Consider the following 27,767-nt stretch of genomic DNA (forward strand, 5'->3'; position numbering starts at 1 on the left):
CGGAGGATGAGAAGTAAATTACGTATGACAATAATGAGCGGAAAAGATAGGGCGGAGAGTTGGAAAAAGCTTCACAAACTGGACTCTACTGTCGACAATTAAAGGGACTGTAGCAGGGGATTTTATAAAAAATCCAGGGTCCATCAACAGGATAGCAGGAAGTCTTCCATCACGATAAATCTAGACCACACATATATTTGTAAAAGCATTGGAAAATTGAAAGATATTGACTTGAAAGTTTTGATGTATCCGCCATATGGCCCGGACTTTACGCCATCTGATTACTATTTATTCCGGTCTCTACAAAACTGTGAACTATGAAACTATGTTAACACTGTGAAGCTGGCTTCAAAAGAGGCTTCTAATAATTACTGAATTCAGTTGTCAGATATGTTAAGTTAGTATATAAATACATTTCCTTTGAAAATCATGAGAAAACTCCGTTAAGCTACTGTTTTCCAATCTACCGTTTATATTTCTTAAATCTAACGTTAAACATAGTCCTAGTCGTTTATACCTCCTAATAAAAATAAAGGTCGCAGTTCTGTGAGATTGTTTTAATTGCTGATATATATAGTGACGATTACGATAATACTAATATATATAGTGACGGTTATGTAGTTATATATTTTTTAATTTGTTACAACGGATAAACATTAGAACATCTCCTTAGCTATATAAATTCAGTTATTATGTTTTAACTAACACTATTTTACATTAATTTAGAATAATTAGTGAAAAGATGTGCCTTGACGATGACTATATCTGAATCTCTCATAAAGCTCACTATATCAGAAACAAATTCAAGCTTATGTCAATGTTCAAAGTTTTGATTTGCCTGTGGATGAAAACAAGCTTTCACTTCAGTTAAATATTTTATACTAAATTAAATATATTTTACTTCAAGTAAAAAATATAGCAATGTATTGGAATGATGGAAACATAAACGAGACTACCGGTCTTGTTAGTATTCCAATGTAAATGAACGCGTCCAGTATATACGCACAAGAATCTCAGTGTATACATTTTATAGATATCATGTTGTTTTTATTCTTTAAACTTATCATCGCCAGTTTTTAATTGAAACAATTTAAAATACTAATATTTAAATAACAAGTTAGGTAAATTCAGGATGAATTTGCTAAAATACTGGAGTAAAAAAAATCTGGCTTTGTTGGCGCAGTGGTGAAGGTGATAGGACAGTCCTCCTACTGTTGCGATAGTCGCAGGTTCGAATCCTGCTAGGGCATGGTCGTAAATGTATGTTTGTGATCGTTTAACATTTGTGATTGTCCTTAGGCAAGAGTGCAAAATCCGACAAGAAAAATGATCAGAGTCACACCAGTAACTAAGCTGGGTAAGACCGAATGTCTTCTGGGATGATTTCTAAGTTGGTCACTCGCCAGTCAGTAGGCTTAATGCCGAGGACCGTGGTTCGGATCCCACGTTAAACGGTAGTTCCAGTCCAGATAAATCCTTGTGGGTAAAAAGAAGACTAAAATATATATTTTTAATTACATATTAGGTAATATTGATAATATTTGCATTCTCATATGAATTTCTTTACATACCATCTGTTGGGTATATTTTTATTTTAACATATATTCTATGAGCTTAAATTGAATTTTTGATGATGATGATATTTATCATCCTTTCAAGTAACAGGTTTTTTGGCAAAATTAGTTTTTTTTTATTCAACATAATTCTTTTCAAGGGTGATACACTGATTATAGCGACCCTCCAACTTTTCGATACCATTTTTGTAGTACGATTTGTCCTTTGCTTCAAAATAGGCCTCAGTTTTGGCGATCACCTCTTCATTCGACGAAAATGTCTTCCCAGCGAGCATTCTTTTGAGATCTGAGAACAGGAAATAGTCGCTGAGGAATCTGGAGAATACGGTGGATGAGGAAGCAATTCGAACACCTTATTCTGTTTAGATACAATGTTATGTAAAATAGCATCAACTTGAATTATCAGACCGCACTGACAGCAATTGGCGTTAATTTTTTTGTTGAAAGATTCATCGAGATAACATACACGTACACACGGTTATTTGACTTAAATAATGACGCAGGGGGTATTTCAATTTTATGGCAATATTTTATGCATCTTTATGAGCCTAGGTAGAAAAAGGTGACTTTTGCCGGATATTCCCGCACAGTAATCAGATTTCATCGTCGAATATTTCGAATCGTTGAAAATCCCGATTGTGACTAAAAGGTTCTTTTCTCTTTGCTGGCTTGGGTTTTTTTCTCTCTCTTGCGAATAACGAAGAATGTTCGACATTCCTGTAATTCAGGCTGTTCATATTTCTTGTTATTGTTGATTTCTCCCTGTGAGTCTTACGATTTTGTTTTAGATGATATTATTAGATGTTATATTTAATTTTAAGGGTACTTTTTAATGTCTAGCTGTCTAACTTAATTAAATCTGGAATATATATATATATATATATATATATATATATATATATATATATATATATATATAAAATATATGATAAAATCGATTGATCGACTTGCAAAATTTTTTTTAACTCTTTTCTCCTAATTTTCAATATTCAAGACAGTTAAAATGACTGTTAAATGAAAATAATTTTTATAAAAACTAACAATTGTTAAAGGCAGAAATGCAAAGTAACTTTTAAGCTACATGACTGTTAATCATAAACGTATTGAAAAAGTATTTTCCATGCAAGTATGTAGATTATATCAGAAGAAATCATTTCTTCTACGTTATAAAGATAGCATTTTAGTTTTGGGTAGTTAGGTTATTAAAAATTTTGTCCATGGCAATCTACTACTTTAACCCATATTTCGAACAATTGAATATTGACTTAGGACTTTCTTTATATGTTATAGTGATAGCATAGATATAAGTGGTAGTCTAACTTTTTTTATCCTTTCCACTTTTGCCCAAGTGGAAGACATGAAAATGTTCCTGTCTTGTTCTTCAGTCATTGAATTATTTAACGTAATTCTTCATCGATCAATAAGTTCTTTATCATTTAGATAATGGTAATAACGAAATAAGGTGTTACCTACGCCATTTTTGGTAAAAAGCTACGAATTCCAACTAGTAAGAACGTTTGTAGCATCAACGTTATACTGGCACACATAAAAATGGGTATACCGATATAGTAATATAGTAATATTAACTATTATAATTAGACTAATAATGATTTATCAGATACATAATCCTGAAAATGAAGTATTTATTGTAATGTTTAGTTTGTTGTGTTTGGACTGGAGTTATTTTATATTTACAGTAACTACTTTAACGGAAGGGTAGCTTCCGATTCATATTCGACGGTATTGTTAAACTACACTCGCCGGAAGTAGTTTCTAATTGTTTTTCAGACCTTCTGCTCGAAGCTGTATTAATCATATCAATTATCAATATATATTACCAAATGAATTAAATGTATGATTCTAAAGTCAATGTAGATCAGCAATTTATTTATCAGATATATTTTACGAATCGTATAACGTTCTACTTTTGTATAAAATGTATGTAATATTTATTAAAATAATTAAGTTTCAAAACAACTACATGAAAGTTGTGAGTGATGCAGAGTTTTAGTTTAGTCTTAGTTCAAATAAAAAGGAATACTACTAGTTTCATCTTAATTTTAACTTAAGTAGTATTTAATTTCGAAAATACATACTGATGTATTTATTCCACACTCGTCTTGCTTTTATATGTAATAGCAACAGAAGTATAGTAATAAGTAATTTATAAAATAAAATTGTATTAAGAATATCTAATCTAAGATGTATTTGCAAAAAAAACTTATCGACATTACTTAGAAAAGAAAATATCTCTGTAGTAAAATTCTTTATCTGTATCTATTGTAGGTTTGCTCGCCATTTCATATTTAATTATCTTCCGAACTGTATGTTTTTACCCAAATTTCCATGATATTCAGATTATGAAGTGGTTTTCTGAATGTTCTCCATAGTCTTCTCAAATTTTGATAGTCCACGACTAAATAACTGAACTAACATCAGTTTACACACCCTGTACAGTATGAGTGCAATCGTTCACAGCTAAGGACACTTAGAGAAACTTTAGTCTTTAATATAGGTCTCAAAATTTGAGTTTACAATTTTTTGAGGCACAATATTGGAACCTTCGTTATAACTATTGCATATGTAGTAGCCAGTAAGTTATAAAAGTCCAAAGGGAGCTTTGGGACGTTTTACATATTTAAACTAATTTAACTAAAAAACAATCATTAAACTGGCATATGAATTGGTTTATTTCACTTACACTACATAATCTTATTTTTTCTATAATCATCTCATCTCATTTCTAATATATCAGTCGACAGTTTTATTTTACACCATTTTTGGTCAACTTTCTTGTAACATTAATTCATTTTTGGCTTTTGGACAAACATGTTAACTAGTCGTCGAAAAATATTGTTGACCTTTGTATATCTTCTAAAATCCTTCAAACATTCTGCAGAGTACCTACATGGAATATATCTATTTTGCAAATTCAAGTAGTTTTGTAATATAATAAATTTTTAGGTTATGGTTGCTTAGATACTTTTCCAATATTCATATCTGAGTATGCATGATGTTTTCTCTATTGTATTGAAAAACGTGCTTGTTGACGAATATGTCATGAAAGTGTAATCAATTATCTAGTAAAAGTTCGTGCTATTGGTGGTATCTATTACGACGATTAGATAATATTGCAAATATTATGGATGATACTACAAATCCTCTTTATCTAATACTTTCTATTCTTGTGCATATAAAGTTTATATAATGTTGGTTAAAATAATTAGCATTCAATGATATGTAATTTGTTGATTCTGTTATGATATTGCAAAACCTCTGCATTTACCAATAACATTTTGCATCCACGTACGAAGAAGGCAAATATATTGTCGTCATATTAGCAAGACGATTTCTGGTTTTAATTACTGTCAGCCAGATGATTGGTTAATTAGAATTAGACGCGTCCGTTAATTAAATCCGAGCCGTTCTACTACTGTAAATCCGTTCGATTAAAATTTCGTTTTGTTTAATTTGACTCATGGAACAGATGCTAGAGCTGGTTGATGTTTGCGAAGCGTATTTTTAAACACAGAACGAAATAATAAGTTAAATTAATAACACTGCATGTTAAAAATTACTAACACTGACATTCCAGCTATCATGAATCTCAATATCGCCAATCCATGACCAGATCATGGTATCTGAAGAGAACTGTGTGGTTCATTTCACGATAAGGTTGTTTTTTTGGTTCGTCTTACTGTAGGACGTTGCTCGTGGAACGTTAAACATAGTCCGGAGAAAATTATATTATTATAGTCTTGATTCCAGCTATTTAGATATGTTATGAATGTCCAATGGAAGGTATTGAATAATATTACTCAGTTCAGCTTAAGTTGAACCGGAACGCTGGTTCAAGTTGTTCCTAGGGATGTCAGGAAACTGATATCAATTAGTTCCTGGGTATATTTCTTTAATTAAAAGTAGAGTATTTCTTAATTACTTATATTACTCAAGTATACAGTTACAATACAATGCAACACTATAAAATACCCGAACTATCTATCGTATGATTTGAACATACGAATCGATCTTAATTTACAAATTTAACTAATAACTAGTCGTGAATATAAACTTATCGTGAATATTTGTCGTGAATGACTGCGAATCTTTTTTTTCTTCTTCCAAGATGACCAACTAGAACCAAATGGTCTTTTACTGATGTCGCTTCGGGTCCGGGTAGTGAAGTTTTTTGTGGGTGACAGACCCTTGGTTACGACTGGGATTGTCGTAGTTGGTTATCTACCGGGGATTGTGGATGGGTAGGGATTTTATCAAGGTGTTGTGGTGTTGTAAGATGCCTATGCAGAACCTTGCACTGGCCATGTTCGTGCAATTCTTCATGAACGGAATGCCTGATTTGAGGTGAGTGTTGACGTTCCTCATAAACCATGGGGCATTGAGTAACGCGCGAACTTTTTTGGATTGGAACACTTGGAGTAGTTCAAGTTGTCCTCAGAGACATACCTGACTGAGGCAGACTGGACCGATTAGCATTTTATACAGAGTTGTTTTCTGGAGGATTGGGAGTTTACTTTTCTGCAGGGGAGTGGGAAGTGCCTTTGCAGATAGGGTGCTGAATTTGGACTGACCGTTGGAACTTGCGGGCGAGCTGGAGACCCAGGTATGATACTTTCTGGAGCCAGGAGATAGAGACTTTATCGATTTGGAGGCGATAGGCGCGGAACTCCTTCTTAGGGTAGAACAAAATAGCCCGAGTTTTGCTCGGGTTTATCTGTAGCCGTCAGAATTTGAACCACGCAATCGCCTGGTTCAGTTGGACTTAAAGTCTGTCGCGAATAGCTGCTATAGAATAATATTTTGCTATTTTCTTTATGATATTTCGTGCCTTATCGGCGTCAATGCTAATCAAACAGAGCAGGAGAATTGTTAGAATGATAGATCGGGAATCACTAGTTTTAGAATCGCTAGGATTTAAATCGAGAACCCGTGAATAGCTTAGAAATAAATTAATGGGCTCATGAAGTATACCTTGTTCTAACTAATTTGAAGTCGGTATACTGGGGAAGGAGTAACGAATATAAAATAAACGTTTGATCCGTATAATATAATGGATCGAATAAACATCTTGTACATCGAGCACTTGATAGGTAAGGGAAACCTGCTCGATCTGTACATTTTTTTTATTATTCTCTTAGAATTCCACAATCTGCCCAATGGATAGTAGGTATTTGATGGGATTTAGGTTATACAATGACTTGTAGAAAATCGTTTCAACAAGTGATCTCATGTACGAACTTATAAACTAGTATTATGCTTAATTTCATCATTATTTTCTGTGTTATTCCAAAAACGATCATGTATCTATTAATGAGGTCGGATGGTAGTGAACGTTTTAACCTACCCACCTCACTGACATCGAGCACATTCAATTGTTTGCCGAGTGCATTAGGGTGCAGTGACACTCTTTCAAAGTATTATAATGGCAATCCAGATCACACTCGTTATGATTTCCTGGGGGATATTGCTCTGAATTCGGTTCTTACTGATTTAATATAGGGCGTCAACAGACGGCACGTAGCACTTTATTCTGGAATCTCTGGAGGACGGCTATGTTGGCTTTAATAGCAATAATTCATCAACTTTTCATTGTCTTAACACTGTTTTTGTTATAATCTTGCAATAAGTGACCCTTTATAGTATATTAGTCCTCTTCTGAAAGTCTTGCTTGATTGTATTATGTGCTTTTAAACATTTTAATATTTTAAAAGCAATGCCTGAAAGTTCCATTAGACTTATTCGGATGTTATTTTTACACCATTTAAATCCTACATTAAACAACTATGTATGAAGGAATATTTTACATCCCTCAAACAGCAGCATATCCCGAAGCTTTGTAAGAATTAACCAGATTCCAGATTAAGAGTTTCCTCTGAAGTAATGGTATTAAATTATGTTTATATTGAAAAAGCTACTCACTGTTTTTATACATTTCATATATTTGATCTCTGATACAGCTAACATCAAGCTGATCTTGATTCGTCTCTCGCTTCATATGAGAACTGTTTCTTTTTAGTGAATCCAAGATTATATGTTCCATTTTTTAGCTGCAACACGCTAAGAATATACACACAGTTAAAGTGCTTACCTCTCTGACGAATTTTATTGGCAACAGGAGGCGCCTCCATTATCTGGTTCCTGTTCGAAGTAACTGATGATGAGACGCAATCTGTTCGGTCTGGTTTCGAAATATCAATTTTAATCACAGTAATAATAAGCAGCGATTTATCAAAACAAGCAAAGCGTTAAAACAACGTTTGTCGGATTATAACCTGTAGTTATTATAACTAATATTTTGCAGAATTTTGCAAATGTTTGACAAACGGACGAATTTCGCAGGCTGTCTGATTAGGTTATATGTTAAAACGTCATTGTATCTTTTAACTAGAATACAATGAGAAGGAAAATATTGTCTGATTCTAAAACAAATTTACAAATATCAATAGGCAACACATTATACATCTTGATGACGTAAGTTCACTGTTCTTGCTGCTCCTGCGGCGTTGTTCGAGTATACTTGATTAGAGTTCTTGAAGAAAGCCGTGTGATCAGCGAAAAGTATTTCGACTTCTTCCATTACATTTATATTTTTACGTCTTTTTTCTCTCGTCATATCAGTACTCCTCGTATTCATTTGTTTAAAATCGTAATTTTCTTTCAAGGTTAGTGGCGACTGGGTGTTAAAAGTACGAACACAGTTCAATTGCGTTGTGTGTCAATTATTGCGATCTTGTTGACGAATGCAAATTAGTACATTTATATCTAAGCGAATGCGTGGCTCGATTAATTATTCCCCGCGTATGTGCGAATAAACAAATTTTAATGAATTCGCAAAACTAGAGACGCAACCGCAACACACCCGCGATTAATTTAAATCAAACGTTAATAAAATGTTTGCGTCCTGTTTATTGGTTTAGTTCGGTGCGCCGGATCCACCGGGAGACTCTCAATATTCAGGATACATTATTTAACAAATAATTTTTAAAGGATTTGGCGCATGCGCATATTGGGCTCCATTTATTTTCGAAACGGAGAATAATTGGCGTTTGGCGCATGCTTATTTACAGCTTCATTTCTATGCTCCTCTTCTATTTTTTTATAAATAAATATACAAAAATTTGAGATTTATTGTTGAAACTATATACAAGGAGGGATATAATTATTTACATCATTTGGATCAAATCCAGCCAAACGAAAAAGTCACCAGCAGCACTATGTCACAGGTCAATTGAAAAGTTCCCGGCCTACCATAGTAAAACACATTTTTTTGGCAAAATTAGTTTTTCTTATTCCCTTCAATGGCGATACACTGATTATAACGACCATACAACTTTTCAATACCATTTTTGTAGTACGATTTGTCCTTTGCTTCAAAACAGGCTTCAGTTTCGGCGATCGCCTCTTCATTCGACGAAAATTTCTTCCCAGCGAGCATTCTTTTGAGATCTGAGTCGTTGGGGATCAGATCTAGAGAATACGGTGGATGAGGAAGCAATTCGAAGCCCTATTCATAGATTTTTGCCTTCGTTTTAACTGACTTTTGACACGGTACATTGTCTTGGTGAAGCAGCACTTTGTTTTTCTTCAAAGGCGGCCGTTTTTCGGCGATTTCGTCCTTCAAACGGTCCAATAACGCTGTGTAATAATCGATGTTAATGGTCCTTTCTTTTTCAAGGTAGTCAATACAGGCGCCATAACCTTGCCAGCCGACTGCTGCGTTTTCCCACGCTTTGAAGCGGGTTCATCGTGTGCAGTCCACTCGGATGATTGTCGATTGGACTTCGGAGTGAAATGATGGAGCCATATTTCATCCATTGTCACATATCGACGCAAATACTCGGGTTTATTACGCTCGATCATCTTCAATCAGTGCTCCGAATCATCCCCACTTTGCACAGAGCTTTCTCATACCCAAATATTCGTGAATGATATGATTGACGTTCAGTTGATATCTTTAAAGTGTCTGCTATTTCATTCAATTTCAATGTACGGTTATTCAAAATCATTTTGTCGATTTTTTAAATGTTTTCGGCGGTAACAACCTCTTTTCTGCGTTTCACCACGTTTAAACGTAGCATACCAGAAACATATAGATTTAATTCTAGTAACGCCATCTATGTGTCAGGCCGGGGACTTTTTAATTGACCTGTTAAATAAAATTGATGCTGTTTGTATTTTAATATATATGATAGATGATAGATAGTATAGTCGTTAAAAATGTCACCTTACAGAATGCAGAATTGTTGTTGTTCCTTGTATCATTGTTCTTCCATATTTTAAAAGCAATGTATGTTAAACCACCAAGCATAACACAACAATGTAATTATTATACCTATCGAATTATTATTATAGTGCAACATCCTAAATATCCTAGATTTTTTTGTAATTTTCACCCGATCGACTATATGGATTGACTCGAAAAGAACGTACCGCTGTTAGAAAAGGAAGACCATAGAGTTTATTCTTTGCAATATAGTGCGCATGCTCCAAATTCGAAATTATTTATGAATTAACATATAATAAATAAATGTTAATTAATTCGCAAAACTGGAGACGCAACGGCAACACGCTCGCGATTGGTTTAAATCATACGTTAATAACATTTTTGCGTCGTGTTTATTGGTTTAGTTCGGTGCGCCCGATCCACCGAGAAACTCAATGTTCGAAGAATTCTGATCCGAGTCGGATACCCGGTGCGGTTGCTTCTCTCTCTCGGTCTAAATAATGCTCTTAATTTGCAGCTACGTGTTTTCGAAAAGTGTTCGCGAAGGTTTTTTTGCGGTTTATAGTGGACTAAACAGGGACGGTAATGAGTTTAGGTTTTTGTTTGCATTTTTCCTCATTAATTCCATCCTTGAACCGGATGATTTATTTGGCGGCTTTAAATGGACATAGCTTTCGCGGTCGTCAGCGGCGCAAGTCCTTTAAAAAATAAATAAGGAATTCACAAAAATTTGAAATATAATCAAACTTTATTAATTTTTTGAAGTCTTTTGTGAATTTTTTTGTTAAAAATATTTTATTTTTCTCTTTTTAGTGATAGATATTTACTTAATAAATTACGCAGTTATTTTATTAAGTATTACAATGTATAGGCCAAGTAGGGTCCAACCCGTATAATTTTTTTTTATAACGTCTTTATTAGATACGCTTAGTACAATCTTAATTATTATTATTACAATTAATTTATTACTACTTTTCCTATGTACTTGGATTAATTAACAAGCAAGACGAGTACAAGAAAATACATCAGTATGTATTCCTCAATTATAAAATTATAATTATTTATTAATTATTAACTTATAGCTATAGTTTACACTAATAATACACACTAAATGTTCACAGAAGTTCGTATGGTTTTGTTCGTTTCAATCTCCTGACATCCTGTGCGCTGTCCAGCAGTTGTATTGCTTCCACGTGTGAATGATTTAGTAATCTTCTTTCGTGTTTCAAGGCGAAATCCTGCACAACTTCGCAAATCCATTTGATTTCCAGGTCATCGTGCAGTTCTTCATTGGTTACATAGCGATAGGCATTGGTAATCAATCGAAGAATCTTGTTTTGACAGCGCTGTATGACTAACTGATTTGCATTTTTAGTGCAACCCCATATTTGCACCCCATAGGTCCAAATTGGCTTTATAATTGTATTATAGATCAACCTCTTTGATTTTAGATCAAGTTGAGAATATCTTCCGACTAACCAGTATAGTTGTTTTATTTTGGTTCTAATGTGTTTTGCTTTTTGTCTAACGTGATGCTTCCAATTTAATCTACCATCAAGATGGATTCCAAGGTATTTTGCTGATTCTGCTTGAGGAATCGGACATCCATTGAGTGATATAACTAAGTTTTTATTATTTCTCCTTAATGCAAAATTAACGTGGACAGATTTGGAGCTATTAAGTTGAATTTTCCAATCTTTTGTCCATTTGTAGATTTTGTTGACTGCCACTTGCACTTTTTCTATTGCCCTAGGCAGAGATACATCTTTTGCCATAATAACTGTGTCATCAGCAAAGGTTCCAAGAAGTGTTTATTTTGTTGTTGGAATATCAGCAGTGTAGAGCAGATACAGGAGAGGTCCTAAGACTCTACCTTGTGGAACTCCAGCCGAGATATTTTTAAATGTCGAGAACACCATTTCGTGCGATACTCTAAATTTTCTTCCGAATAAATATGACTCCAGCAATTGACAATAGTTACGCGGTAACAATTTGCTCATCTTACAGATTAATCTCAAATGCCAAACCCGATCAAAAGCTTGTGAGACATCCAGGAATATTGCAGGGCAGTATTTCTTTTCTTCAAACGCTCTTTCAATAGCCGCAGTTACTCTGTGCACTTGATCGATAGTTGATGCATAAAAAAATGAATAAATAAACAATGATTTAAAGTAACGAACCTTTCAGGCCCCGGGGTCCGCTAACTAGTCTAGGTGGCTTGACAAATGTTCTAACCAAACTAGAACAACAAAAAGTTGTTGTCTCCGTCGGGAATCAAACTCGTGACCGCCGCGTAAGAGCTGAAGGCTCTATCCATTACACCATAGAAGCAGTTGCCTGCAATATTTCTACGACTTCTGTCATGTGGTTAGTGCTTAAAAAGCAAACCGAATGGCTTTTACACTGAAATACTTCCGATTTTCAGCCACATCATTTTATATAAAAAATATGTGAAAACTTTGTACATGCCTTTGAAATTTGAGGGCTTCCCTCGATTTCCTCCCAACAGATCCTGACTTGGCTCCAATGGGACCACCTCGGAAGCGCACTCTTTCGAATAAAAACAGAATTCAAGTGATTTCTGTTATTTACTATTTTGTTTATCAAATACCAATACATAATCTCTTTTATCTCATATATTATACAAACAGACGAGTTATATTTGTTAATGGCGGAACAGGTATACCGGACAGTCATGATCATTTTTTTTAAACCTTATCTCGCCCGTCTTTCAGGAAATTTACGGATGCCATCCCAAAAAAGCTGTTGGTCCTACAAGTGCGTATCTCATTGATGTGAAAAGTTCATAATCGGACGAGTCAAAATCTGGGAAGAACGGCGGATGCGATAATGTATCTCATCCAAGTGTTTTCTGCGCTTCCTTGGTCGGTTTTGCTTTATGAGGCGCGTTATTGTGGTGTAAAAACACTTTCCCATATATTCGAGCCCATACTGGACGTTGTTCGATCAATGGTCTCACCAAACACAGAACATTGTCTTGCTACCAAAACGATTTGGCCTTGGAGTCGAGCGACCGGCTTCTTCAGGTGATTACCATGGTTTTTGCGCTTAGGGTTTTGGAGATCAATCGATTTTTCATCACCCGTCACCAACTGCAAAAATGATTACCGATCATACATTTGAAGCAACATTTCACAGTCAGTATTCCGATTTTCTATTTGCCTGTCATTTAATTGACGTGACACACATCTTCCTATCTTCTGGATTCCCCATTCCTCGTAATCGCTCTGTCGCTCGCGGTTTCATGGGCGACATTTAACGCTTCTGTCAATTTTTTTTGAATTTGGGTTGGGTCTTCATCCAGTAACTCTTGCAGTTTCGCATCTTCATTTTTTTCGGCCTACCAGAACGTTCCTTGTCTTGGACATCGAAATCACCACTTTTGAATTTTCGAAAACACGCCTCACATGTTTTTAATCTCATGAAACTTAACCTTTTCAAAGAGGTATAAATCTAACAGGTCAATTGAAAAGTCCCCGGCCTGACACATAGATGGCGCCACTAGAATTAAATCCATATGTTTTTTAGTTAGCCCTAACTCAGAAAAAATACAGTTGAAGCAAAAACTTGGCTTGATGCCGAGTTTACGGAGACTGCCCCAGGAAAATCAACCATCAAGGATTGGTATGCTAAGTTTAGACGTGATGAAATGAGCACCGAAGACGGTGAACACAGTGGACGCCCAAAAGAGATTGTTACCGACGAAAACATTTAAAAAATCCACAAAATTATTTTGAATGACCGTAAATTGAAGCTGAATGAAATAGCAGACACAAAGATATCAACTGAACGTGTACATCATATCATTCACGAATATTTGGGTATGAGAAAGCTCTGTGCCAAGTAGGTGCCGCGTGAGTTCAGTTTTGACCAAAAACCAAGACAAGAGTTGATGATTCGGAGCAGTGTTTGAAGATGATCAAGCGTAATAAACCCGAGTTTTTGCGTCGATATATGACAATGGATGAAACATGGCTCCATCATTTCACTCCGAAGTCCAATCGACAGTCATCCGAGTGGACTGAACACGATCAACCCTCTCCAAACGCAACAGTCGGCTGGCACGGTTATGGCATCTCTATTTGGGGATGCGCATGGAATAATTTTCATTGATTACCTTGAAAAAGGAAGAATCATCAACAGCGACTATTACATAGCGTTATTGGACCGTTTGAAGGACGAAATCACCGGCAGCATTTGAAGAAAAAGGAAGTGTTGCTTCACCAAGACAATGCACCGTGTCACAAGTCAGTGAAAACGATGGCAAAAATCCATCCATCCACCGTATTCTTCAGATTTGGCGCCCAGCGACTATTTCCTATTCTCAGATCTCAAAAGAGTAAAAAGACTAAATAACGTAAATAAATAATTCATTTGATTATTTTAATAGGAGAAACATAAATCGCAAACTTATACCTGTTTACGTGTTAGTAATTAATATTTTATTCAAATACCTACGTTTTTTAAATTAATAATGTATGACAATTATTTGTTTTGACATCTGGTGACATAACGATATTTTATATGAGTTTGATCCATGCATTTTTTTTCTTGTTTTGTATCAAAATCCTTTGCAAATTTCGTTTAACCCAAATTATTGTTTACTACATCAAACAGAAAACAACTTAATTTATTTATTGATTATTCATAACTAGATCAAGGTGAAAAAGTAAAGTTCAACATTTATGAACTAAAACGTAGAACGATCCAAAAACACCAAATTTTAGCCTGCATTTTTGTATTAATTGAGAAGAGTTCGTCGATAACCTCAAAATGACTGGGTGTTTTCATAATAATTTATACGGTTCCGCTGGATTATACATAATTTAAACGACATTAAATATATAATTTATTTGGTTGTATGAAAAGGGGAATAAACCTGTAAATGTGTTTACGTATTTATAATCAGTTTTTTAATCAATATTTTCTTTGAGTTAACATTTTGCAGGTTTGACGTTTGAAGGGAAGTGACAATGACAAGTTTCAAATCGGTCCACTAATATTATCCAATATTATCTATATTACATCAAAAAATAACCTTAAGAAATTAATTAAAAACTATTGAAATGATATAATCTAAAGCACATCGTTCTATTTCAGTCTCATTATAATTTTTGGTAATCATTACTAATCGATTGATTGTAATAATCAAGTTTATTAATATAGTCACAGTTGTAATTTTTTTTGGTAATGTACTTGTATCTAGCGGATATCACATACTAATCCATTAGACGACCTAACATTTTTAAACAACCAGATATTTAATATGTTTATATATTCATAAGAAGCCGGCTTCGTATGTGTATTCTGTTTCTACTAGTTTAGTCTATTGATAGTGTCAAGGATTTCGACGTAGTATAGTTGGAATGTTGGTGATTTTTTCAGACAGTATTGTTTACGTTATGCTTGAGTGTATTGTGAAAATTGATGGCGATTTCATAAAGTTGCACGTAAGTGATCTTAAGACATTATTAAATTGCGCTGCGTATATTTATCTGATTCATATTTGTTTACTAGACGACAAAGACATTAAATCAATTATATTTAATTGCAAGAAGATATGATAATCCATTAAAATATGATGTCAATTAAATATCAAGTTCAATTTAACTGCAAAATATGTTTTTATGTCAATTATTAAATGTTTGTTGGTTTCATCGCGTTAGTTGAGGACAGACGTTTCCTTTGAACGTTATTTACTTTTATTTTATATTTAATCATTATATTCAAAATTAGAGTGTTAGCACTTCAATGGGGTTAACTGTGATGTGATGTGACAAGTGAAAAGAAACTTTTTGTTCGGTAAGCATTGACAAATTACAGAAAAATTTATTCCACATTATTCGAAATAAATTTTATGTTTGATGAACTTATATCGAATAATTAGTGAATTTTGTTTCATTGCCTGCTATATAAAAAGGTAAAAACAAAATATTATCAAATTAGGAGATAATATCTCCCAGAAGTACACCGATATCTCTCTTCGTTTTACTCAAATATCTTAAGTGTTCGATGTTATTTTTAAAGCATTAATTAATATTATCTCATTTTAATTTATATAAGTTCTGACATCAATCATTGTTAAAGTCTCCTTGTACCAACTAGGGTTTATCTGGACTGTACCGACTAGCGAGTGACCAACTTAGAAATCATTCCAGAAGACATCCGTTCTTACCCAGCCTGGTTACTGGCGTGACTGGGATAATTTTCCTTATCGGATTTTACACTCTTGCCCAAGACAATCACAAATATAAATCTACGACCATGCCCCAGCAGGATTCGAACCCGCGACTATCGCAACAGTAAGTGGACTGTTCTGTCGCCATTACCACAGCGCCACCAAGCCGGCTTAAAGAAATCCATAAATAACGATCTGCGAAACCTAACAGACGATACCGTGTCTTAGGGCTCATTCTTTTCGTTTTTCGATCAATGCATGGTTCAAATTGATCATTGGCCAGCTTCGCCAAGTGATAACCATAATTTTTTGTGCTTAGGGTTTTCAAAATAAACCCATTTTTCATCACCCGTCACTATTCGATGCAGAAATGACTTCCGATCATACCTTTGAAGCACCATTTCTCAGACTATTTTTCGATTTTCCATTTGCCTGTCATTCGGTTGATGTGGCACTCATATTTTCATCTTTCTGGCAATTGTCTTATTGAGTTTAGGTTGGGTCTCCATCCGATAACTATTGCAGTTTGGCATCTTTTGGTCTACAAGAACGTTCTTCGTATAGCATATCGAAATCACCACTTTTGAAATGTCGAAGCCACGACTCATATGTTTTTAAAGAACGTTGTTTTCGAACCAATGTTCTGGAACGACTGTTTTTAGTGGACGTTGATTTTCAGCAGCTTTTTTCTTTTAATTAAATATGAAAAGTAATGCTTGCCGCAAATGCATGTGTTCAGACACCAAACCTGACGTTTTCAAAGAGGTATAAATCTGTGACGCTGTTACTGTCGCAAAATAAAACATATATAGATTTCTATACATCTGTACGGTACACCTGGTACGTGAGAATTGGGCACGAAACAATCAACAAAAAGCGGAAACATTCGCTGACCATTTAGAATAAACCTTCGAACCAAAGTAAAAGTGGATATAATTGGCCGAAAAAAGTCACCAAAGTTATCAAATGGTCGGAGACGTTTGGTAGATGGCTGAAATTATCATCATCCCAAAACCTTGAAAATTACCAAATGTACTAAAAGCCTATAGAACTTATCCCACTGCTGAGGAAAATCACAATTCACAAAAAACAAAATCACAGAAAAAAACACACAACGACTGTTCAGAAGTGCAACTCTGCAATAGAACATAGTCTCAAAAAAAATAAAGCCACTTGAACTTATGTGGTGTAGTGTAGTTAAAAGCATTTAGTTAAAAAAAACGACATATATAAACATTATTAGACTAGATACCAAGTTAGGACTGATAGGTCCTTCTAAATATATACCTAGATTTAAGCTATTCTAAAAACTAATTATAGATTAGTCGGTAACGACTAGTAACAATATAATTTTTTTTTAATTCTGCGATAATTTGTAGGTTATATTTCTACAGATACAACAATGATGAAAAATTAATCACTACTAATTCAAGTTTCGGCAAATAATTATGGCACGGTTCGTTTGTTAAACGCGTAAATTAAATCAATTAAATTAAACTTACCGCAACTGAATAAGGTATTTTAAAGAATCGTTTTTATATTCTCATTAAGAAAAATGGGAATAAATTGAATTAACGGTATTTATACAGACTCGCTAATTAGAGCACGTAAAACCATAAAAATATTATTTGACTCGGGGAAATTTTAATAAGAAGTGTTTTTTCCTAACATGTATTTCACTTTTTACCATTGTTATGGAATCGGCGTTTCAAAATTCTAGATGTATAATTGTTATTATAGAAAAACGTACGTTTATTGAATATTATTGCATAATGTTGACATGCAGCGATATATAAAACTACCAATTGGTTTTTAAAAAAGCTGTTAAACAATTATCATAGCGTATATGCGTGTAGCTCGGTGTGTATTTTTAGTTTACAATAATTCCCCTCGGTGGAGACGGCAATTACACTGGCGGTTTATAAACACTGGTTCAAGGAATCCGAAATAACATATACCTAAAGAGATCGTTCGAGACGAACGCACAAAACCATCCGGCCATAGTCTGATTTTCGGTTTTCTTTATTGCAGATGGTTCCACGGACATTTATCTGGCAAAGAAGCTGAGAAACTCATACTAGATCGGGGCAAGAACGGCAGTTTTCTAGTGAGGGAAAGCCAATCGAAACCTGGAGATTTCGTCTTATCTGTAAGGACCGACGACAAAGTGACTCACGTCATGATTAGGTGCACATCTGTAAGTTACCCCACTTGATTAAATAAAACTTGTTTTTAATCACCCTTTCTGGATTAGGATAACAAGTATGATGTTGGTGGTGGCGAGAAATTTAACACGTTAGCTGAATTAATAGAATATTACAAGAAAAACCCCATGGTGGAAACAACGGGGACCGTTGTTCATCTGAAACAACCCTTCAACGCGACTAGAATCAACGCTTCTGGTATTCACTCTAGAGTAAAACAATTGCAGGTGAGTTTCGTAATTTGTAGGCCAGGTTCCGAACTATAAACAGCAATTAAATTTTAGTCGGAGAACGGTCCAAACAACTTGGGCAAAGCTGGCTTTTGGGAAGAGTTCGAATCTTTACAACAGCAAGAATTTAAGCATCTGTATTCCAGAAAAGAGGGAAGCAAACCGGAAAATAGGAACAAAAATCGATATAAGAATATTTTGCCATGTAAGTTCCAGAATTTTTATAACAAATATGTAAATTAATCATCTTGGAATATTAAAACTGTTGGGATGTGAAAAGGTAATATAATTTTTGAACCTTTGAATATAAAATATCAAGTTTATTCAAAGTAACATTCATTCGATGAAACAATTACCTTTGAAAAGTGAATTGAGTAGCTTTTTGTCAATTGTTCTAAAATTAGTAACATGTTATAATAAACAAAATGTTGCTTTTTATTAGATGCTTGCATTCTACACACTATACCTTGATGATTCCATCATGTACACAGCAAAACTTCATGCTCATAAATATACCATATCGATGTAGATGGTTGCCATTGACTAACCAATGCCTTTTTACACTTAGGATTAACATAGTAGGTCAACTTTTCATAGCCAGCCACGATAGACCACAGAAAACTTCTGTTTTTGACTGACAAGCAATGGTATCGCGATATTTAAGGTGCTCGAAATGGCATTTTCAATCAATTCATGTGATAGCCTCTTTTTGAAACTTTCCTTTTACATATAAACGTCAAATAGCTGGTTCATCAACTACTAAGCCGTCTGAAAGTTCTTTGAGAGTTTAAGAAGGATTTTCGTTCAATAAATCTTGCAATCCATTGTCTTCAAACTTTTTTTTGGTTCTCCAGACTGTTCTTTATTAATACCATCTAAATCACTAAACTTTTATATCGTTCAATCCTAAACCAACAATTGGGATATAACCAATTTAGATGTGATGGATTGAAATGTGTAAAGTTATAATTTGTTTTTTTAGAAATTTTCTGTTTTTTACTTGAAGTACAGCAAATATAATCTACTACATCGCCACAGTAAGACTCGTAAATTAATCGTTTGAACATTCATTTAATTGGTATTGACCTTCTCGAATGAATTAAGGAAATATATTTACTACAAAATGCGATTAAACTAAAAAGCTAAAACCACTTTTTCACGTGCCTAATTTATGATAAAAATTCATTACTTTTATAAATTTTTAGTTGACGATACCAGAGTTAAATTGAAGAATGTCGATCCTAATGAACCGGGAGCTGATTACATCAACGCCAACTACGTCAAGTGGAAGTCTGACGACACGGCTGGTGGAGAATTGGGGGCAGATCCCAGCGGGAAAGTTTACATTGCCACGCAGGGATGTTTACCATCTACTGTGGCCGATTTTTGGCAAATGGTGTGGCAGGAAAACTGTCGGGTCATCGTAATGACCACGAAAGAAACGGAGAGGGGCAAAAATAAATGCGCCCGGTACTGGCCTGATCAAAATGGTACTAAAGAATATGGAAGTATTATCGTTAAGAACTTGATAGAATCGTCAACGCCTCACTATACGCTGCGCGAATTCTTAATCACCATGGATGGATCAAAATTAGAACGAAAAGTCTATCACTACCACTTCACAGTAAGTTGCTGCTTATTATGATGTTAACATGAACATAGCATTAATCTTATTGTCGACAGGCGTGGCCAGATCATGGAGTACCATCAGATCCTGGATGTGTATTAAATTTCTTACATGAGGTAAACAAACGTCAGGAACAGCTGCAACAGGAACTGCCCAACAGTCAACCCCCTGGTGCTATTTTAGTACATTGTTCAGCAGGTAATTATTTATATACATGTGTTCAAAACATATTATTAAAACATCTAATACAAAGACGGTCAAAAAATTTTTTTTTCATATTTTTCAAAGCTAATTTATTCGTACTAGGGATCGCCCTATGGTCGAATTTCGTCCTCAATTTATAAAGATGATTAACTCTATAAATTGTAGTCATTCTCATCGTAAAGAATAACTTACAAATAATATATTAGTATTACTAAAACTTGTAAACAAATGTCTGATTATTAAAATATATGTAAACTATATCGAGAACTAACACTCAATAACCTTTTTTAAATAATTAAAATAAAAATTTTCAGAAGTGCAACAATTTCAGGGCATTAAATGAAGTAATACATTTTTGTATATTAATTAAAGCAATAACGAACATAATTGGGCACTTAAATAGAAGTTATGTTAAATTAATGTATTTATAGTCATTAAATGAACTGTTAATTTCCCAAAACTTAGGTCTCTAAAGTAAATAACTAAAATAATTTGATCAAAAAGGGTTAAAAAAATAAAATGTCATTTCATGCAATCATATGTTAGTCAACATATTTTTCACCTAGAACATATATTGAAAAACAATAAAGTGAATAAACACCAGGCTTATTTGACAAAAAAATTCTTTTTTAAAATAAAATTGCATGGATCTTTGCTAAATAGATATTATCTTAAACGAATAAATGTAATCGTTATAAATACAAAATGTTTGACAAGTCTTACAATTTTAAACTGCTCTGCCGGTATTTTGCCGTACAGCGCTGCCAAATTTACAATAATCGGCGAATAATCTACCCTATTAGAATTGGAGCTGACAGCGTGTCGGTCGGTAAAATTGTTCATATATTTTGTGTCACTCACCAATCTGACGGCTATTAGTGGTATAAAAGCTTGATTTGGGCGTATTTAGTTTTATTGGCATTTTACTATAGGGCATGTTACACGAACATTTTAGGCTTATAAATTCTACTCCCATAAAAGCTTTAATCGTGTCAAATTTCATAGTTCCTGGTGCTCCGGTTTCCTCGAGAAGGAAGACAAAATTTGATCTCCTGCTTCGATTGCATTAATTTTTAGCAGTGGAGAGTCTGTCAGTCCAATCCAATTAATTGTTTGATCATGTTTGAACTGCACACGATGTATAATTCCCATCCAATCAAAACTATTATGAAATCCGAAATTACTTTTACCCTACCCTGATATTAATTAAGATTATCTTATTTTAGGAATCGGTAGAACTGGGACCTTCATAGTTATCGATATGATTCTGGATCAATTGAAGAAATATGGACTTGATTGCGAGATAGATATTCAACGTACTATTCAAATGGTTAGGTCCCAAAGATCGGGGATGGTGCAGACAGAAGCCCAATATAAATTCGTTTACCTAGCTGTACAACATCACATTGAAACTACCACGGAAAGAATGAAGGCTGAACAAGTAAGTAATTAATTGCAAATAAAGATATCTGTTTTAAAATAGTCATTAATTCCCAGAAATCAATCCAAACTGGAAGAGAGTACACCAACATAAGATACAGCAGCGATCTGGGTACTTTAGGCAGTGCTCTCTCGGGAAGCTTGAGTAGTATGGGTTCTCTCGGTCGTCCAGGCAGTGCGGCGCATTTTCCCCAATCTCCCAGTCCAGTGGTCCTCAGACCAGAAGCCAAAAAACCTCCTAGAGCTATATCCGAAATACCATTGCCCAGGTAATAAGAAGCTCTACATTTTTTGCTCTGATTTTTTTTTGTACAAATATCTGTTGCTTATTACAATTGTTTGCAATTGATAATACTATGATTTAATTATTGAAATAATTTTACTTGTATTCATAACTCAGTTAAATGTCTACTTTAGTAAAAATTTAAAAGAATTCTCACGATTTCCACACAATTTACATTAAAACTACATGCAACTATTTTTCAAAATATAATTCACACAGTATACACATTTCCCTTAACCTAGGCACAATATGTCATCAATTTATTTCTTTAAATTCTCTCTTCAATTATTCACTCACTCAAGTTCTATTATCTTTATAATTATTAAATTTTATGAATTATGTATAATATTGTGATTTTGATTTTTTGAAGTTTATATTTTGTTCTTACAATAATGTTTGAATAATTAATCTTCAAACAATATAATTCAAATTATCTAGACACAATTTTTCTATATTTAATTGTTGTTTAAAGCCTCTATATCTGGATGTATTTTGCTTAAATTTATCTTTATTTTATCAATAATGTGAGTTTTAGTGAAGATAAAACTAATTAGTTATAGTTAACCATCATCGTTATTCTGCTTTTACTTAGTAATTAACACATATTAATAATAATTGTAGTTACTTATTAAAGGTTCACTAACAGGTAGCTTTACTCTTGTTTAACCACATAGTTGATGATGAATGCCGTGTTGGTAGTTAATTTTCTCATCTGTGCCGACTCGGAGGTTTTGTGGGAGTTACACAACTAAACCCGACTTAAAGCTTGACACCATTGAAGTAATGTGCACTTATTCATTAACATAATATTGTTTCAGGCTCATATTAGATGTTGAGTGTCATGTATAGCATAGTATTCCGTAGAACTTAAGGCTGTATTTGACGACTGAGCTGTGGTGGCAAGCTGTCAATCGATTTGTAAGTTAACAACACTGATATCATGCGTTTTTCATCCATAGGGTGGATGGTAACTTATCATAATGTCATTTATTAACACCGCTATATGTAGATTTAAGTATGTTAAGATATTTTGTACAACTACAGTTTTAGTCGTCAAATAGGTTAAATATTATCGATCAGGAATGTTCAGTGTTACGTGTAATAGATCATGTAAGGACATGATATCGTTCACTATTTCTACATAATGCAATGACAATATTTTTCATCTGGTATCTGTGTGTTTTCAGACCTCCCGAAGAAATGGTTAAACCGATGCTGTACGAAAACATTCCGGGCAATTCTGGAAGCCATTCGTGCCCGGCCCCTCCGCCTCCCCCTCGGAAAACGTGACGTCAGAGCTTTTTCTAAGCGCACTATGTACCTTCCAATTTTGAATCATTGAAAAGCAATTGGACACCACGACACAAACAAACTGCATCAATCAGTGTTTATCGACGATCATGTATAAGCTGTGTGATAGGATATTTAATACTCCCTCTTGAAGATTATTCGGACGTACCGTTCGAACCGTGTTTGAAAAACTGCTGTCCAAGGATGCTGTCTAACAGTTATCGCGAACTAAAAAATTCTCTAAAGTATTTATACACCTATATATATAAATATATTTTATATTGATTTTGAAGGTACAACTTCTGTTGCTTTTAAAATAAAAACTATGGGGAACCATTGATTGTGATTGTAATTAAGAAGGATACTTTCTGAGTGAAACATTAAGATACCAAAATATATTTTAAAATTTTCGGGGATTTACTTAGCCTTTCAATAATTCATTATAGCTCGGATGTTTATGGGATATAACACGTTGGAGATTTTAAATTATAAGCTGTGTTAGCTGCATATGAGACTGATCGTAAAACTCAGAGTTTATATCATATATTTTCTATTTTAGCTAGTCGCAATTATTGTTCGGTTCGTCAGTCAATTTAACATTCCTCTGTGAGTTTTTTTTTTGTCCGAAAAACGTCTTGTTCTAATTGCCAGGAACATCTCTAAACGGGAATTTAACTTGACTGAAAAGACTTCAGCTTCATGTTTTGCTTTTAGCTTCCACTTAACTAGCACTTTATCAGAATATTGACAATAACATAACAGTAGAAAAAAATATTTTCGGCCTAAACTATTCAATTGTAGCGCTTACATGCTTCCATTATCTTCCACATAAGATTTTAAAATACCGCTTGACATTGTTTTCTTTTACTAAGTTTACATATCAGAGAAAAACAGCAAGGATTGAAATGGAACTTAAAGCTGAAAATGTGAGTTATTTGTTGCTTCAAAAATCACAATATATTTAAGGCGTTCTTGAAATAATCGATGTTTACGACGTAATTGTTAAAAATTGAAAGTTAAGAGCAAATTAAAACATTCTATAGATGGTAATACTGATAAACAGAATCCGCGTCTGATTTATCGGTCGTCTTTACGACCATCCAAAAAAAAATCGTATTGTGAAATATTTAAACATATTATTAACACCTATGTGTCTTTAAAACCAGTAATTGTTTTAAGCTTGTGAAAAAATATTTATATGTACATACTTATACACCTAAGCTCAAAATATCTAGCTCAAGTGATAATTTTTCGTGATTTTTTCTAGTTTCTTAATTTAGTTTCGTTTGAACTATCTTAAACTATCTTTCGTCAACATTTTATCTCTGTATATTTTTGCATATTCGGATTTGTATTCTATTTATATTGATGATTTTAATACCTTCAATTTGTTAGAAATAGAAAACTATGTTGAATAAAATGTTTAATAAATATATACAATGTCTATGTCTTGTTTTATTTGCCGAAACTTTGATTCTGTATCGGGTTAACCAATCCAGGTAAGCTGTGGAATTTGGAACATGATCTGGTAATTTTGTTTTGCCACGTTCACGTCAGGTCTTTCTCAAAGTATGATATGGGATATATGAGGAAATTTTAAGTGTATTAAAAAAAATTAATAAATTATAAATAAGATTTTATTTGGAAGAATTAATTTTTATCATCAATAATGTGGTTTATGTGATAAATACATCTTCGACTGTGTTAAAATTAGAAAAGGGTTCGATTTATACATAATAAAAATATACAGCGCCTTCCAACTTAAGCAAATTACTATTATGTCTATATCACGATACGAAGGTTGTCTTTGAATTCTATATATAGAATGCGCCCTAATTACTTAAATATTTACAACAATTACCTAACATTTACTACAAGTTAAGAATACTCTATTCGTTAGGGCACTCTATAAATACCTTAAGGTGCTATTGTGTCCGTTACAAAGTAAGCTTCCTAAGATGCACTGGAATTTTTTTTGTTTATAGTGCATTCAAATCAATTATGCCTATTATTGAATAATATGAGTAAGTGGTCCGCGGAACAATTTTATAGATAAATAAAATTATTTTAAAAGCTTTACGTTAAACATAGTTTCCGGTGTCTAAGTCTCCAAACGTCGCGATGCTCTCTTTCAATTGCTTGCTGGCGGTGTCGATTTTGTCATTCAATATATTGTAAATTTCATTGTACGATTTTAACAAGATAATGGGGACATGATCGTCACGCCTCTGAAACAATAGAACATCGTTATAAATAATTTAAATTGTGTTGGGAAAAAAACTTACCTGGAATAAACACTCCCCTTCGAAATCTACTAATTGGTATTTTCTAGCTCTGATAAGCATACCAACGACTTTATCAGAGATTGCAGTATATATCTGAAAAAAATAAAAGGTAGTAGTCCATACTTTATTAAATTGATAAAGTAGGTAACGAAAGTTTTGCCTATACAAAACCGAAACTGCTTTTAAATGAATAAAACTAACCGAAAAGAGCATTCCGAAGCTAATAACTTTTCTAGGATCATCGGCTTTTTCGTGAGCTTCGAAAAGTGGCTCGCCAAATTGATTAATTACTTCACACAGCTGAAGCATTTCCCTGCAAACTTGAATTGTCGCCTTGAACGATCTCTGTTCTGAAAGTGATCCTTTCGGAGGCCTGAAAGCATTATGATTTGTTGTAATATTAATTGATATTGAATGCAAAAATATCACTTACTTTCCATAATCTTCTTTTGAGATTTTTGGTTTAGCTAGATTGGAGACTTTTTTATCGTTTGAAAACGGATTGATGGATTGCTTCTTAGTGTGGTTGTCAGCAAATGTGTTGAATAAGGCCACTTTTGATTTCAGTGGTGAATCCTAGAAACAAATATGTTTTAAAATTAGTTTTTTTAATCGGATTTAAAATAAATTTAAAGGACCTCACGCATTCAGTCGAACAAGGTGAATATTTGACAATGACCTATGTGGAAATTTACTATTCCTCATAAAATGCAATTTGAACCTTTGCCAAATGTTGCTAAATCATTTCCTCCTACTTGTCAGCTGATAAATGCGTCAAGAACAACTTATTTATTGCTTAAATAACATATTTGGAGACCATTGATTTAATTTTCCTGGCATAATGTCATTAACAACACTTAAAACGTATATACTTTAGAATACCTTTTAAACAGATTGGCAATCAACACCATCATAAATATATATTCACGGTCTGTTACGTCAGTTGTTTCGAATGACCAATAAACCTTATTTGCATTTACCGCATCTGCCCCAGATTTATTTCCTGTAGTTTATTACCTTTTGCATGTATCATTAATGTATAAAAGGTTTTCTTTTTTTATTAAAGTTGAAAGGTGGCTTTCTTACTAATCGTAACAACGAAGGTTAAACACTTTTTGATGACAGATGAAACGAATGACTTATGTAAATCGGAAATTAACTTTCTTGACATCTCAATGGTTCTTAATGGGCTACAATTTTTTGGGATATAATATTTTCCTACCATATTTTATGTTCTTTCTTAAAAATGCACGGACATAATTTGTTATGTAGTTACTTCTGAAATACCGCACTAGACTTTCTTTAATCTTAATTGTAAATTGCCATTTATTCTTGAAATTGATAAAATCGAAATTGATATGACATATCAATATGTAATTAAAATCAAGTTGTCTCTAAAGTAAATATTTAATTTTGTTTGACAGTTAGCCAGTAGAAATATTATAAAATTGATTTATAAAAATAGTTTTAATAGTGCTTAATTCACTGGTAAGATATTTATTATAATTTTGTTTGTACATATATTTTTGTAAACTAATTTGAATTTGAAATATTTAAAACTACTTATATTATTTTATTAATTCAAGTATACGTTAATTATCTCGCATGTTTTATCACAAGTATTTATTTGACTACTATTAATGTTTTCGTTTTAAGGGAAGTATTTTAATACTTATTCCAATTATTTATAACAATAATTCCACTTTAAGTATCATCACCTTGAGGTTAAAACAAAAGATATATTACAGTTGTCAAAAGTGACATTAATATTATTGGATATCTAGTTCGCATGGAATTAAATCAAATAAATGTATTCAAATTTAAACTAATATACTTTTTGTTAAGGGGCTTCGATTCATGGCTACACAAATACTTACAACAAAAACCCTTTCGTTGACACAAGCAGACATCTTGCTTTATATCCTTTAAATATACCAAACAACACAAACTAAATCACCAATTATCGACTTGATAGCAAAATCGGATGCACAACTTAACAATGCTTTTCTCTTTTCGAACTTTTCCCGGTGCAAGTTTGAAATGTTGTAAGAGTTTTCGGACGGCGTCGCTTTTAATATACTCCGTCAGTGGAATGTATAAAAATACACGGATAGCGTCGCGACGTGTAGCGGCGTCTTTATACGTCATACAGGTTTACTTTTTGAATAATTTTCAGCGGTCGCATTCAT

General features: G+C 33.5%; 3 protein-coding genes across 11 annotated transcripts in view; 2 read left to right on the plus strand and 1 right to left on the minus strand.

Annotated features, from left to right (window-relative positions):
• The window catches only part of csw (protein tyrosine phosphatase non-receptor type corkscrew), a 79,532-nt gene extending 54,795 nt beyond the window's left edge, over positions 1 to 24,737 (plus strand). For 3 of the 7 annotated variants that reach the window (XM_076413079.1, XM_076413080.1, XM_076413082.1), the window contains 8 exons: positions 18,047 to 18,212; positions 18,270 to 18,446; positions 18,504 to 18,654; positions 19,655 to 20,073; positions 20,133 to 20,274; positions 21,507 to 21,721; positions 21,778 to 21,989; positions 23,191 to 24,737. In XM_076413079.1, coding sequence (XP_076269194.1) covers positions 18,047 to 18,212; positions 18,270 to 18,446; positions 18,504 to 18,654; positions 19,655 to 20,073; positions 20,133 to 20,274; positions 21,507 to 21,721; positions 21,778 to 21,989; positions 23,191 to 23,293 — 1,585 coding nt within the window. In that variant the 3' untranslated portion in view covers positions 23,294 to 24,737. Of the gene's footprint in view, positions 1 to 10,141; positions 10,412 to 18,046; positions 18,213 to 18,269; positions 18,447 to 18,503; positions 18,655 to 19,654; positions 20,074 to 20,132; positions 20,275 to 21,506; positions 21,722 to 21,777; positions 21,990 to 22,821; positions 22,922 to 23,190 lie in introns of those variants that run through there. The other 4 variants (XR_013007042.1, XR_013007043.1, XR_013007044.1 and 1 more) reach the window with 3 other exon arrangements.
• A 175-nt stretch (positions 24,738 to 24,912) lies between these two features.
• Positions 24,913 to 27,689, minus strand: LOC143201913 (actin-binding Rho-activating protein). Of its 2 annotated transcripts, none has more exons than XM_076413116.1 (5): positions 27,456 to 27,689; positions 26,012 to 26,154; positions 25,780 to 25,951; positions 25,579 to 25,671; positions 24,913 to 25,521 (listed from the first exon to the last, which is right to left on the minus strand). In XM_076413116.1, the coding sequence occupies exons 1-5, from the start codon at positions 27,486 to 27,488 to the stop codon at positions 25,375 to 25,377; spliced, it is 588 nt and encodes a 195-aa protein (XP_076269231.1). In that variant the 5' UTR covers positions 27,489 to 27,689; the 3' UTR covers positions 24,913 to 25,374. The 2 variants fall into 2 exon arrangements, with proteins under 2 accessions (XP_076269231.1, XP_076269232.1); XM_076413117.1 differs by lacking the exon at positions 27,456 to 27,689 and adding an exon at positions 26,801 to 26,823.
• LOC143201905 (uncharacterized) overlaps positions 26,978 to 27,767 on the plus strand; it is a 44,978-nt gene continuing 44,188 nt past the window's right edge. For both annotated transcript variants that reach the window (XM_076413105.1, XM_076413104.1), the window contains exon 1: positions 26,978 to 27,066. The gene's annotated coding sequence lies outside the window, so the exon portion shown is untranslated. The remainder of the gene's footprint in view (positions 27,067 to 27,767) is intronic.

This window comes from Rhynchophorus ferrugineus, unplaced genomic scaffold, assembly GCF_030347505.1.
Source record: "Rhynchophorus ferrugineus isolate W39M unplaced genomic scaffold, kcgeb_rfMv2 rfM9, whole genome shotgun sequence".
Taxonomy (NCBI): domain Eukaryota; kingdom Metazoa; phylum Arthropoda; class Insecta; order Coleoptera; family Curculionidae; genus Rhynchophorus; species Rhynchophorus ferrugineus.